At 31.7% G+C, this 13,224-nt stretch overlaps 5 protein-coding genes across 6 annotated transcripts in view; 3 read left to right on the top strand and 2 right to left on the bottom strand.

The window, feature by feature from the left end:
- Window positions 1–2,928, bottom strand: part of LOC108732940 (suppressor of hairless protein) — a 40,252-nt gene extending 37,324 nt beyond the window's left edge. For both annotated transcript variants that reach the window (XM_025980492.1, XM_018463943.2), the window contains exons 1-2: window positions 1,697–2,928; window positions 863–1,537 (exon numbers count right to left, since the gene is read on the bottom strand). In XM_025980492.1, the coding sequence (XP_025836277.1) occupies window positions 863–1,537; window positions 1,697–2,542 (1,521 nt within the window). In that variant the 5' untranslated portion in view covers window positions 2,543–2,928. The remainder of the gene's footprint in view (window positions 1–862; window positions 1,538–1,696) is intronic.
- A 190-nt stretch (window positions 2,929–3,118) lies between these two features.
- LOC108732905 (DNA repair protein complementing XP-G cells homolog) lies at window positions 3,119–5,515 on the top strand. The gene is made up of 6 exons (XM_025979915.1): window positions 3,119–3,557; window positions 3,818–4,002; window positions 4,095–4,270; window positions 4,407–5,304; window positions 5,360–5,438; window positions 5,494–5,515. The coding sequence occupies exons 2-6, from the start codon at window positions 3,915–3,917 to the stop codon at window positions 5,513–5,515; spliced, it is 1,263 nt and encodes a 420-aa protein (XP_025835700.1). The 5' UTR covers window positions 3,119–3,557; window positions 3,818–3,914.
- On the top strand, window positions 5,428–8,344 carry LOC108732939 (DNA repair protein complementing XP-G cells-like). Its single transcript, XM_018463942.1, has 3 exons — window positions 5,428–6,299; window positions 6,361–6,574; window positions 6,636–8,344. The coding sequence occupies exons 1-3, from the start codon at window positions 5,625–5,627 to the stop codon at window positions 8,276–8,278; spliced, it is 2,532 nt and encodes an 843-aa protein (XP_018319444.1). The 5' UTR covers window positions 5,428–5,624; the 3' UTR covers window positions 8,279–8,344.
- A 420-nt stretch (window positions 8,345–8,764) lies between these two features.
- Window positions 8,765–10,283, top strand: LOC108732941 (28S ribosomal protein S22, mitochondrial). The gene is made up of 3 exons (XM_018463946.2): window positions 8,765–9,057; window positions 9,120–9,565; window positions 9,716–10,283. Exons 1-3 carry the CDS (start codon window positions 8,946–8,948, stop codon window positions 10,196–10,198), a joined length of 1,041 nt encoding a protein of 346 aa, XP_018319448.1. The 5' UTR covers window positions 8,765–8,945; the 3' UTR covers window positions 10,199–10,283.
- A 116-nt stretch (window positions 10,284–10,399) lies between these two features.
- LOC108732942 (D-3-phosphoglycerate dehydrogenase) lies at window positions 10,400–12,672 on the bottom strand. The gene is made up of 5 exons (XM_018463947.2): window positions 12,446–12,672; window positions 11,868–12,019; window positions 11,233–11,452; window positions 10,845–10,977; window positions 10,400–10,779 (listed from the first exon to the last, which is right to left on the bottom strand). The coding sequence occupies exons 1-5, from the start codon at window positions 12,572–12,574 to the stop codon at window positions 10,418–10,420; spliced, it is 996 nt and encodes a 331-aa protein (XP_018319449.1). The 5' UTR covers window positions 12,575–12,672; the 3' UTR covers window positions 10,400–10,417.
- Window positions 12,673–13,224: the final 552 nt, after the last annotated feature.

Consider the following 13,224-nt stretch of genomic DNA (forward strand, 5'->3'; position numbering starts at 1 on the left):
TGCATGTGCTATTCCAGGTAAACCGTATTGATGAGGCATCCTTTAGATGTTCTTCTTGGTTATGACACTTGCTTACACCACTGCATATTTGAATTTGGTTATTTGTTCATGTTCACGTTGTTTTGAATTTAGAAATAAATTCAGAATAATACTATTCGGAACGTTATTTTCGGATGCCTTTTTAAATGAATATATCATGTTTCGCATTTCGCACACCTGGCAAGCATGTTAGTTAATGAATCTTTAATAGAATTACAGCAACGTAATACTCTCGGCCATTCAGATGTATCTCCAAAGAATACTTTTAGCTTGCACTAACAAACGTAAACACAACAGTTCGCATAGTTACGTACGACTTGCGGCACCTTTCAGCATACGTGAGAATAAAATGCTACATTTTCCCCTTCCACCTCAACTGCTACCTCATTCCATTCGAAAAACACCTGTTCGTAACACGAATTTTCCGACGTATAAATTAACAATTTATATTTATATTGTATGGCAATCGATGAATTAGATCGAAAAGTAAAAATCAATTAAGGCAATATTTATATATTCCGATGCTAATGAAAACTATAAGACTTTATATTCAAGCTTTGTTCTGTTAAAATTCTACATATGATTGCAATTACCCTGAATTATTTTTTTAAAAATCAACTGCAGAATTACATCTCAAACACGCCTAATTTTATTTTCTAATAATTTAGTTATTCTATAATTAAAGTAAAAAAAAAAAAATAGTGAATAATTTCGTTTGTCAACTTTGAAATATGCCTTCAACATTAAATTTCTAAAATAAAACCAAATAGCTTAAAAAAATGTTGTAAGGGGTAATTCTACAGATGATGGAATGACAGCATACCTAGTGTAAGTTCGCTTGTTGACTCCATACATTAGGAGAATCGGATTGTACTAGAGCAGCTGTTGGATTAGGAGGTCTCCCGCCTCTATGCATGATCTCATCTGCTGAGGGACAATGAGGTCTAGGCCCAGGCTCTGGAGTATACGTAAACGTTAATCCCGTTGCGTAAATGATCCCATCGTTCCTAACCAGCGAGACAGGTACTTGAGTTGGTTGTCTGACCCATAACCATTCGCCCCTAAACCGTGAAATATCCGGAACAACACAAAGCATCGATTCTTGGCACCTGTACATTGTTTCTGCTTCTACATCGCCAAACCAAACTTGCAGAGAGGGCGAGAAATTATCACCAGTTAACTCCAGCATTGCTACATCACCACCTCCATTTAAATGAAGGCTGTGGACAATAGGAACGGGAGTAACGGGGTTTTTAACAGGACCCATGCCTTCATAGAATTGATATTCTGCTTTGTCTGTAGAAATAATAGTCCAACACGCACCATCGTTAATCATTTCTTTGTTTGGTTCCTTAGGACATGGAGTTGCCTGGAATTGAATTATTCTTTCTTGTGATAAACACAAGTACATGCGTTCAGTGTCTTTCATATAGAATGCACATTTATGAAGCTGAGATACTGGATCATCTGCCTCCAATAAAGCCTGCTGTTTGTCCACCTTAATTAAAGAAAAATACAAAACATTATCAATAATAAAACTCCATAAAAGAAAAGGTAAAACAAAACAAAGCTAACATTTCTTCTATGATATAATATGTTAGGTATTATTTCATTTATTTTAAACAATGTAATTAATAATATGCAATAAGATTCTTACCTTTCTAATAATAAGTCTAGGCAAAGCCATGCCAGTTACTGAGCATACCAATTTAACAGTTGATCCATAGTGAATATAGCCATCACGGACTTGGAATTCTTCACTTTCAGATTCATTATCATCTAACAAATGTATAGTAAATGCACCCCACTGAGTAGAACTTGCATGAAAATGACCATTTTCTACATGTAAATACCTGGTGGACACAGTTTGTGATCTAAGCCTATTAAAAAGGGCTACTTTTGTACCACTTGCAATACACAGATCAGCATTTTTTAAAGATTGTTTTTTCTTAGATGGTTTAGAAATTACTTTAATGCGTTTACTATGAAATAGTCCAATGTCATGCCCAGATCCATAGAACATTTTTACTGATAACATGAAATGTTTACGCTTGTCAGAATCTGAAATATATAATGTTTTTGCTGCACAATATTGTTTGCCATTATTGAGATCCAGCTGTTGCATATCCTGATCTGAGTTTCCGATACCTATGAATGCACATAACTGGGCTGCTTGCTCAGATTCACCTACTCTAAGCATTTGCTCCTGCCTCAACCGCCAACCATCTCCAAAAAGGTATATACATGGTGGAGGACAAAAAAATCTCTTTTCATTCCCATAAGATTTTTGAGCTACCTTTGCATGTAATATTACAACAACCATATCACTACGTTCTCTAAGGTACCTTTCCATAGCTTCTCTGGTAAGTTTGCGACCTTCTCCTCTGTACCCTCCAGGAACGACTGCTCCACTAAAACGTGAATACATAGCTCCATGCTGGGGTGGAGGAGTTGGTGGAGATTGTGCATGTGCTATTCCAGGTAAACCGTATTGATGAGGCATCCTTTAGATGTTCTTCTTGGTTATGACACTTGCTTACACCACTGCATATTTGAATTTGGTTATTTGTTCATGTTCACGTTGTTTTGAATTTAGAAATAAATTCAGAATAATACTATTCGGAACGTTATTTTCGGATGCCTTTTTAAATGAATATATCATGTTTCGCATTTCGCACACCTGGCAAGCATGTTAGTTAATGAATCTTTAATAGAATTACAGCAACGTAATACTCTCGGCCATTCAGATGTATCTCCAAAGAATACTTTTAGCTTGCACTAACAAACGTAAACACAACAGTTCGCATAGTTACGTACGACTTGCGGCACCTTTCAGCATACGTGAGAATAAAATGCTACATTTTCCCCTTCCACCTCAACTGCTACCTCATTCCATTCGAAAAACACCTGTTCGTAACACGAATTTTCCGACAGTCTAGCCAACACGATGTGTTGTGTACTTTACAGAACGTTTACAAAACAATTTTGATTTTTACACGAACAATCTTTCATTAATAAAAACTGTTCAACTACGAAGTAATTACTTAAATTTGCTTCCAATTCTTCTCCTAAATGTGAGATAATATTTGTCCAAATTTTGGCTGTCACGGTCTGACGATATTTTTATTGTATTGGTAACATAATTTATTATGATGATCCATGTTTAGTTTCCCCTCGCCGCTCCAATGCCGCGAAAGGATGTTAGGGTTACGACTGGGGCGTGGGAAAATCATCGTGTGGGAAAGAGTGGGTGGCCTCGGTGATTCTCAAACATTTGATACAGCCGATGTAATTCAGACTAGCGGCCAGATTAAGTTAACATTTACATATTTTTCCCTGATGTGACGATTCTTACATTTACAGTCATGGGAATTACGGTGTGAATTCTTTTATCTTTTATGTGAAATTGCCGAAATTAGACATAGGCGTCACAGTACAAACTAACTTTTGGGAGACAGACCATAAAAAAAACACAGATTCCCATTACCTTTACTAATTCATTTTTTTTTTTAATACTAGTGAGTTTCGGTTTGCATGTATTTTTCAATTTTCAGTTTATTGAAAATCTATTTACTAATGATGAAATTTATGTTATTTAAAATATTGTAATAAAACGGTGATTTACCTCAACATTGTGTAATCACTGAATAAAGTTATTTAAAATCAAAGCGTAATTGTATTGTAGTTATTGTAAATACTGTTAAATAATCTTTAATTATGTTGCTAACTATTATTTACTTTATTATTAGATTGTATAAAAACAGTTTCTTACTCACAGTGACGCCACTGGAAAATATAGTTGTGGTGGCAGCGTGGGAAAACCAAGTCTCGTAATTTTCTGAAGGTAGCTTCCGATTTGAAGATTTATAATAACCATGGGAGTCACCGGACTGTGGAGGCTGATTGAACCCTCAGGAAAACCAGTCCCATTAGAAACTTTAGAAAATAAAGTTTTAGCTGTTGGTATCCTTAATTAACATATAATTATACTCTCAAAAGACCTCACTTTAACCTATGTATTTTTAACTATTGTTTTTTCTTAATTAAACAAATAGATATATCGATTTGGCTACATCAAGCAATTAAAGGATTTCAAGATTCTAAGGGAGCACCATTACCCAATGCACACCTTTTAGGAATTTATCACAGAGTTTGCAAATTATTATATTTTCGAATAAAACCAATCTTTGTTTTTGATGGAGGTGTTCCTAATCTTAAAAAGCAGACAATTGTAAGTAATGTACAATTGCATAATTTATGTCATCTTTAATAAAGTAATGACTTGCAATTCACAATTTAACAACTTGAATGCAATAGTCAAAAACTAAGTAAATTGTTATGATAAATGTTGTAAATGTTTGTTATAGGCAAAACGCAATCAATTTAAATCAAAAACTCTTAATGAAGCAGATAATATTCAAAAGCAGCTTATTAATACTTTGCTAAAACATTCAGCCATAAACAAAGTCATTGCTGAAAAGGCAAAGGCAAAGCTGGAAGCTTCATCAAAACCTAGTACCAGTAAAGTTTCAACTAGGGCTGAAAAGGATGACATGTTTAAACTACCAGAAATAAATAATGACTTCTCTAGTTCATCAAATGATGATGAAGAATCAGATTCAAGTCCTACAAAGCACTGGGATATTCACACAATTGATGAAAAAAGTCCTCATTTTCAGTCACTTCCACCAGATGTCCGCCATGAAATTCTCACTGAACTTAAAGAAACTCGAAAACAAAGTTCCTGGGATAGAATTCACGAAATTCCAAAAGAAAGTGGAGATTTTTCTAGTTACCAAATGAAAAGGCTTTTAAAAAGATTTTCTATACAGGCTAGTTTAGAAGAAGCTGAAAAAGAAATGGGTGGGCATTCCTTGTCTTTGGCAGAATTGGAATCACTCCTTCAAGATCAAGGAGTTGTTTCTAAAGATATAGGACAGAGAATAGCATCTGATGAAAATACTCGATTTCTTTTCATCAAAGATATTAAGAAAACTATGGAGGAAGCTAGAAAACAGGAAGAGAAAAATAAGAACAAAATTGAATCAGAAAATGTGAAACAGACTTCAAGCTCAAATTCTGAAAAAAATTCTATCATGGACTTGTCAAAAGATGAAGATGATGAATTACAAAGGGCAATACAACTATCATTACAGTGTGAAGCTGAAGAAGAAAAACCTACAGAAAATGAAGATGAAGATGTACAAAAAGCAATCCAATTATCATTGATAAGTGTAGTAAATACCTCACAAGATAAAATGAAAGGTTCTCAAAAAGTAAATTTATCATTTTTAAATAATTCACTATTACAAGTTTCTAGTGATTCAGAAGAGGAAATTAAGCCACCCGACAAAAAANGAAGAAAGAGAAAATATAGATAAACAAAAACAAAGCAAAAAGTTTTTAAAAATAGTATTTTTTATACAAATAAAAATGAAAGTTTAAATTCCCAAGAAAAATTTGTTCCTATCACTGATATAATTTCTGAGTCAACTAGATCAAATAAAGACATTAATTCTGCTATACTTCTTAAAAATGTAAACACAAGTATAGAGAAAGTAGACAGAGCAGTTGAAATTGAATTGATGTCAGATTCAGATTCTTCTGATGATCTTTTAGAAGTACCAACCAATGAATCAAGGACCCCTACTAAAACCTCAGGTTCCTCATTTGAAATTACAATTCAACCTAGTGAATTACTTCAGGATGATTTATTTAGCGATATTTTCTCAAAGTCCCTTGTAAGTGGTGCTAAAACATCAACAAAAACATATACTCAAAATGCAATCATAAGAAACACATTGTCTCGAATTCCTGAAGAAACTAATGATATTGAAAACAGAAAACTGAACAAAGAGATAGCAAATTATCTAAATGAAACTATTTCTAAAAAAACAGAATCTATAGCGTTTTCAAAAAAGACTGAAAAGAAACCAGAAGAAGAATTAACCAAAGAAACTGTTATGACTACGAAATCTAACGTTAATATTTCAGAATCTAATAATAAATCGATAGGTCTTACAACACAGGAAAACAAAGAGAAAGTTGTAAAGGAATTACTTCAAACACTAAAAGATTCTAATACGGTTTATACAAATGAAAACAATACCCCAGAAAAAGCTGTAGACTTTTTAAATACAAACCAATTAAAAGAGATACAAAGAAATTTGGTAGAGGAACAGAATCACCTAATATCAGAAAAATCAAATAAAGAAAGGCTGGCCACAAATATAACAGATCAAATGTACCAGGAGGCACAGGTATTATTATTCTTTTTTTTTTTAGTTTAAAGTTGTTTTTTTCAATTTAAATAATTCATAGGAATTGCTCCAACTTTTTGGAGTTCCCTACATAATTGCACCCATGGAAGCAGAAGCTCAATGTGCCTTTTTAGATTTAATCAATTTAACTGATGGTACAATAACTGATGACAGTGATATTTGGTTATTTGGGGGCAAAACTGTTTACAAAAACTTTTTCAATCAAAATAAGTATGTTCTTGAATTTAAATCTGAAGATATAGAACATCACTTTAGTAAGTTTCACAATTATTTGTTTTTTATTTTTATTATTATTTTTTAATATTCTATTTTCAGAACTTACAAGGGAGCAGATGATACTTCTTGCATTATTGGTGGGAAGCGATTATACTGTAGGCATACAAGGCATTGGACCAGTAACTGCCTTAGAAGTTCTTGCAGCATTTCCTCCCTCAAAAGTAACAGAATTCTCATTGTCTCATCAACAATTACTTTCTGGTCTCTTAGAATTTCGATCTTGGTTAACAGGAGGAAAATCAATACCAGGAAAAACAAGTTTACGGAATAAATTAAAAAACGTTGTCTTCACCGAAAATTTTCCGAGTTACCAAGTTGTTCAAGCCTATCTTGACCCTAAAGTGGATACAAGCAAAGAACCATTTTCCTGGGCAAAACCTGATATTGTTGCTCTTACAGATTTTGCTAGAGATAAATTCGGTTGGACCCGATTTAAAAGCGAAGAAATATTAAAACCAGTATTAAAAAGACTAGAAGAAAAGCATATCCAAAAATCGATTAGAAACTATTTTAAAACAAAATATAAACTTCATTCTACTGAAACTGAAGCTAAAATGAGCAAAAGAGTTCAAAAAGCAATACAGAAAATAGGTACTGAACCCATTGATTCTTTAGATGAAGATCAAACAAGTGAAAAAAGAGCCAAAAAGAAGAAAAATGCTACTGGAATTGAACAGGAGAAGTTACAAAAAACAAAAAAAACTAAGTTCAACAAAACCATTGCAACAGACGCAAATACTTCAAAACAAGATACAGATTTTGTTGAAAACCCTGGAAGAGTAAAAGCAGAAGCATCAAATAAAATCTCTAATAGTTTATCTGTACTAAAAGGAAAAAAATTGAAATCCCAAAAGACTAAAAAAGATTCGCAAGTTAAAATAACCAGAAAAACAAAAGAATTGCAAAAAATTGAAAAAAATGATGACACAAACAATAATAAATTATCAGAAAATAGTGAAAGTATAGAAGAAGAAAGAGAAAATATAGATAAACAAAAACAAAGCAATAGTAAAAAAGCTATTAAAAAACAAGTTTCCGAATCGACTTGGTCATTATCTGCCCCAGTAACAGAAGAAATTAATAAAGTTCAACAATCTAATAACAATCCCAAAGGCTCTGGAATAGATGATGTCGACGTAGTATCTGTGTCTAGAGAATTAAATGAAACTGACTCAAATAAAATTGGTTCTCCAGCAGATTTCAATCAACCGTCTACCTCTACAGCAATCATTCCAAAAAGGCCGAAAAACACATCGAAAAATAATAAAAAACAAAAAATTGACATTAATGAAGTTATAAATGGTGGTGATGAAGAGATGAGGATTCTTCAAGATGTTATTACGCATTCAAAAAGTAAAGTTGAACAGATTCGTTTGCAATTAACAAATCAATTAAAAAGAAATACTCGAAGTACAAAAGAACCGAAAGAAATAATTAGAGATGTAAGTGGACCAATTTCCCCTCTTGATCGACTAAAAACGGAAAATATACATAAAAAGGAAGTAATACCGCAAAAAATACAGGACAATTTAACAATGATGAGAAGCAAAATGAAAGCCATTGAGGTATTAAAAACCAAAAAAAATGCAACAAAGAAAAGGCCAAAAATAAAAAGAATGACTCATATAGGAACACATTATTTATCAGAGAGTAGTAGTGATGAAGATATTAAGAAAGCTTAAGCAAGTTTTGTAATAAATTGCATGTAATGTTAATAGATTCGTAAATACCTTTTTATTATTTTGCAATTAAATACATATTTTTACTGTTATTAAATTTTGAATATATATATTTTTTTAATATTTGTCTGATATAACAAAATTTGAAACCTAACTGAGTTCAACGTTGTCTGAATAAACATTTTATATTGTGAATAATAGTTAGGTACTTGACAAGTGCAACTTAAGTAATGTGCTACTTTAATATAGCTGATTTATATTTCATTATTTGAATTACAAAAAGTTTACTTGAATGAATTTTAGTTATTTTCATTTACATATTATTAAACAGTAAATTTTTCTAAATACGGGAAACATCTTATAAATTCTTTTTACAGAAAATAAAGTAATAAAAAGTTTTCAAACTTTACTTACACTTTTACTATCAACTGCTTTTCTTCATTACAGTATGGTAACAAAATACCTCATAATACAGATTATTATATTATTCACCCATAAAATACAAAAAGCTTATCATTAAACTTATTCTCCTTTTAAAATCATGATCACTACTGATTATCTATTATTGGTGGTTCTTCTTGGGTGATGATCTATGATTACGACCTAACCCTAAATTTATAAGGAAAAGTGGGGTTAGGTTTGCTTTTCATACAATACTGGTGATTTAAAAATGTGTACAACTGTTTTAAGAGAAATATGTAAAACGTTTCCAAAATATACTTCTAAGCAATTTAGAGTATTTGTTAGTTTACGTTCATTAGGCTATGCTTCAAGAGAGTATGGTAGGTTAACCATTATCGTGTCACTGTTTATTTACATATTGTTTATTGTATTTTACTTTAAGCTCATGAAGAAAGAGATCCTGCACCTTTTTTCTTTGACTCTAACGTACAATCGCTTCTCAGAACACTTACTAGGGTTGACTTAAACAAAGTTTTCAGAAAGCGAAAGACAGGTGATTTAAAGCTTGAACAACCAACATATAAATTTCTCACAGATGAACAACTGCAAGATGCACTTAAAGAAGCTCATGAAAAATCTAGTCAACTGTTACAGATACCTCCTGTAATTAAAGTCAGAAAGCCAATTGATACAGTAATTTCTAATGATCCAGCCCTTCAAGGATTGGAAACATCTAAATTTGTGTTCACAGATATTTCATATGGTATAAAATACAGTCAACGAATAATCGTCGTTAGAGAAACAGATGGTACCTTAAGACATGCAGATTGGGATGTACGAGAACGTATGAACCAATTATACTTTCCAGAACATGGGAGGAAACTTAAAGTATGTACTAAATGTTTTTTATTTGAAAAGTGTAGATAAAATTAACTACAATCAAAGAGATATTAGCTAAATTGAATATTTAATAGAACTATTTGTACTAAACTATGTGATATTTCTTTTTCTAATATTAAATGAATTTTATTGTTGTAGATTCCACGCATGTTTGAAAACACCAATTTGGAAAGTTTATTAAATCGTAAGGAATATATTTTTTTATTAGACAGAGCATGCATTCAGTTTGAACCAGATGATGCTAATTATCAAAGAGTCACCAGCATAACTTACCAACATATTAATGATAACAACGACTTTGAAATACTGAGATCCACAAGACATTTTGGTGCTTTAGCATTTTTTCTAACATGGTTTAAAAATATTGACAATTTGGTATTAGACCTTTTAGAAACATTGCATATTGAAGAAGTTAATGTATTACTCCAGTTATATGAAAAGTTACATGATCAAAGTTTTGGTGCAGAAAAATCAGATGAGGTAGAGGCACTAATAATTTATATAAATAAAGCAGCATCCAAAAAGGGTCCACTTGAATTGGCAGTTCAAGCATATAAAGACCTTAAAAAGCAAAGATTGCAATTAGAGAAAGGCATTCAAGCTGCTCATGGGTTAACATAGATCAAATATCTTTTTTTGTATATTTTTAATAAATACTACTACTAATAAATCAAGCTAGCAATAAATGCTACAAAATATGCGACTATTTTTGAATATTATTTTTAACAAATTGATTAATTTATAAAAAGTTAAATGATGAACTTGGTTTCCAGGAGAAATTTTAAAATTCGGCTGTCTGATTCATACGATAAAAACCCACAATAAAGATAAAATGTTTTATTAGTTAATTTTAACGTTTTTTAAAACAGCGTTATTAACCACGCCAGATATATTCGAGTATATTGGGTTTTTCCCTGTAAGTGCAACAAATTGTTCTGCAATTTCAACAGCAACACGAACCTGTGCCTCTGCTGTGCTTGCTCCAAGATGAGGAGTCGCAACAACTTTCGGATGCTGGATAAGTTTTAATGTAACGGAGTCAGTGGGCGGTTCTTGTTCGTACACATCTAAAGCTGCACCACCGCATCTTCCGTCTTCCAATGCCTTTAATAACGCGTTTTCATCAATAATACCACCTCGAGCTACATTGACGACTCTTACACCTTTTTTACTAACGGAAAATACTTTGTCGTTTATTAAATCTAAAATTAATTGGATTATAAAAAATAAAAAGTTTTTAATTATAGAAAATTTATAAGGTACACACTTCTTGTTTGAGGAATGAGAGGCACGTGAACGGTGATATAGTCAGCGCGTGGCCACAATTGATCTAATTCTAGGAATTCTACTCCAAATTTTGCCGCATCTTCTGAATTAACCAAAGGATCGTATCCAATAGTCTACAACATAAACCAGATTAGTAGCCAATTTATTAAGTTATTTAAGTTAAAATATTCAATTTAAAATAACAAGTATTTGTTATCATTCAGACTTAACCGAACACCCTGTATAAGCGTAAATATTTTCCTTAAATACTGCGTAGAAATGGTTGAGCCTTTTCTAAAACAAGTTTATCTACCACTATAAAAGAAAAATTCATACTTTGAACACCGTGTATATTACAGGTGCGAAACAAAAAATGAAAATGTTTAAACCTTCATTCCAAAAGCTTGCATCCTAGTCGCAACTTCTCGACCAATACGACCCAATCCAACTATAGCTAAAGTTTTCCCGTATAGTTCATGACCTGAGTAAAGTTTCCGATCCCAACGGCCTGCTTTTAACGATGCAGTAGCAGGGACTACGTTTCTGGACAAGTTTGCTATTAAAGTACATGTTAATTCACATGCACTAATAGCATTACCACCTGGAGTACTAAAGGAACAAAATATATTAATTATTTTGTTGCATACTTTTCTTTTTAAAAAAGCGGAACAGTGACCAGATATAGCAGGACCAGAAGAGTATAGATATAGTACAGATATAAAGAAGAAAATATCCACTTATTAAATAATATAACAGTAAATTATTTAATATTGAAATTTGTTTTTATCTCATTTATACAATTATATTGTTCAACTTATTTTGTAATCCCATATACATAAATAAGCTGATAAGATATATTCTCAGAGGCGGGTCTTTCGAAATAGAATAAGAACAAACAAGTTATCTGAGGATATTTCCTTCTAAATTTTTATAATTAAGTTAGAAAAACAAAATAACGTAAAGTATATGTTAATAACAACATCAAAATAATGAAAAAAATATTGAGCAACCTGTGAAAACTTACTTTAGTACAAGAATATTCTTTTCGGTAGATGCGGTAACGTCTATGTTATCTACCCCCGCTCCTGCTCTTCCTATGACCTTAAGTTTCTGTCCTGCTTCTATTACATCCCGAGATACTTTTGTATCTGATCTTACAATTAATCCATCGTAATTCTAAATATTATCAAATTTAAAAATAATATAAAAAAACTCATTAGGCTTTACTAGATTACGGAGAGGTTGGGAAGGGGGAGAGTCGACTAGACTAGAAAAGGCTTCGAATTGATGGAGGAAAATACGAAAATCAAAACCAAAAGTAAAAGTAACATAAAAGAATACTAAGCACTAAATGTGCATCAAAAATATCAAATTGATTTTACTTTTTTTGTTTCCGCACCTCCTTTTATCACTAGGAAGATTTTCCAACCCCTTCTTGTCCCTCCTCCCCCCTTCTGTACTCGCTATAATGCAGTAATGTACTGAAGGAGACCCGAAACTGTATATAAGAAGGAAATTATACTGTAAAACTAACATTATTTTCTATTCGGTAAATTATTTGTTAACTAACACGGGTACATTAATAGCACAATTTTCACTGACCGGTATTTCTTGTATAAGCTGTTCTTTGCTGAGTTTGTACTTGCAAACAACATCAATTCCATTTTCTTTTAAAAGGTCAACACATGACTTATCTACTGCATCCGCTACAAAAACTTTCTCTATTTTCATTTTTTTATCTAATTGCAATATGTATGATCAATTTCACTACAACAAGCTTTCTTTAAAAGCAGACTATAAGCGAAATGAAGTCGAGTATTAATTTTATTCTCAAATAATTTATACGAGATCCCCACCATCAAAAATTAAAGTTGTTTATCATGAAGATATTTTACATAAGAGCGATTATCTATGCATAAGTGTAAACAAAAATTAGGAAATATTTCTTTTGAAAAACAGGGATATTTCATCAGAAATGGAATTTTAAATTATATGAGAAATTATGTTTAAAATGTATTATTTTGTTATTTTTAAGACTTTTTCCTAAATGATTTTTTATCCAACATGACCTTTTACAGATAATTGTGTAACACTATTTAGGTGAGTATATGAAATTGTTTTTTGTTTTATTTTAAAAATCATGATGAAAACACTCATATTTTCTATCCAAGAAACAGTTCAAGCGTTAAAAATAATCTAGGCAACACATATTACACCACCGCTACAATAAATCGTCGTCCGGTTTTATACTATACTTATAAATATCAGAAATGATATTAGAATATTTGGAAATAGGAGATCTGACAAAAGCAAGTGACTTTAAAGAAAATTTATTTCAAGGCCAAACAAACAAAACACTACTAAAACAAAATTTAATTTTC

Source organism: Agrilus planipennis, unplaced genomic scaffold (assembly GCF_000699045.2).
Source record: "Agrilus planipennis isolate EAB-ADULT unplaced genomic scaffold, Apla_2.0 scaffold22, whole genome shotgun sequence".
Lineage (NCBI taxonomy): Eukaryota > Metazoa > Arthropoda > Insecta > Coleoptera > Buprestidae > Agrilus > Agrilus planipennis.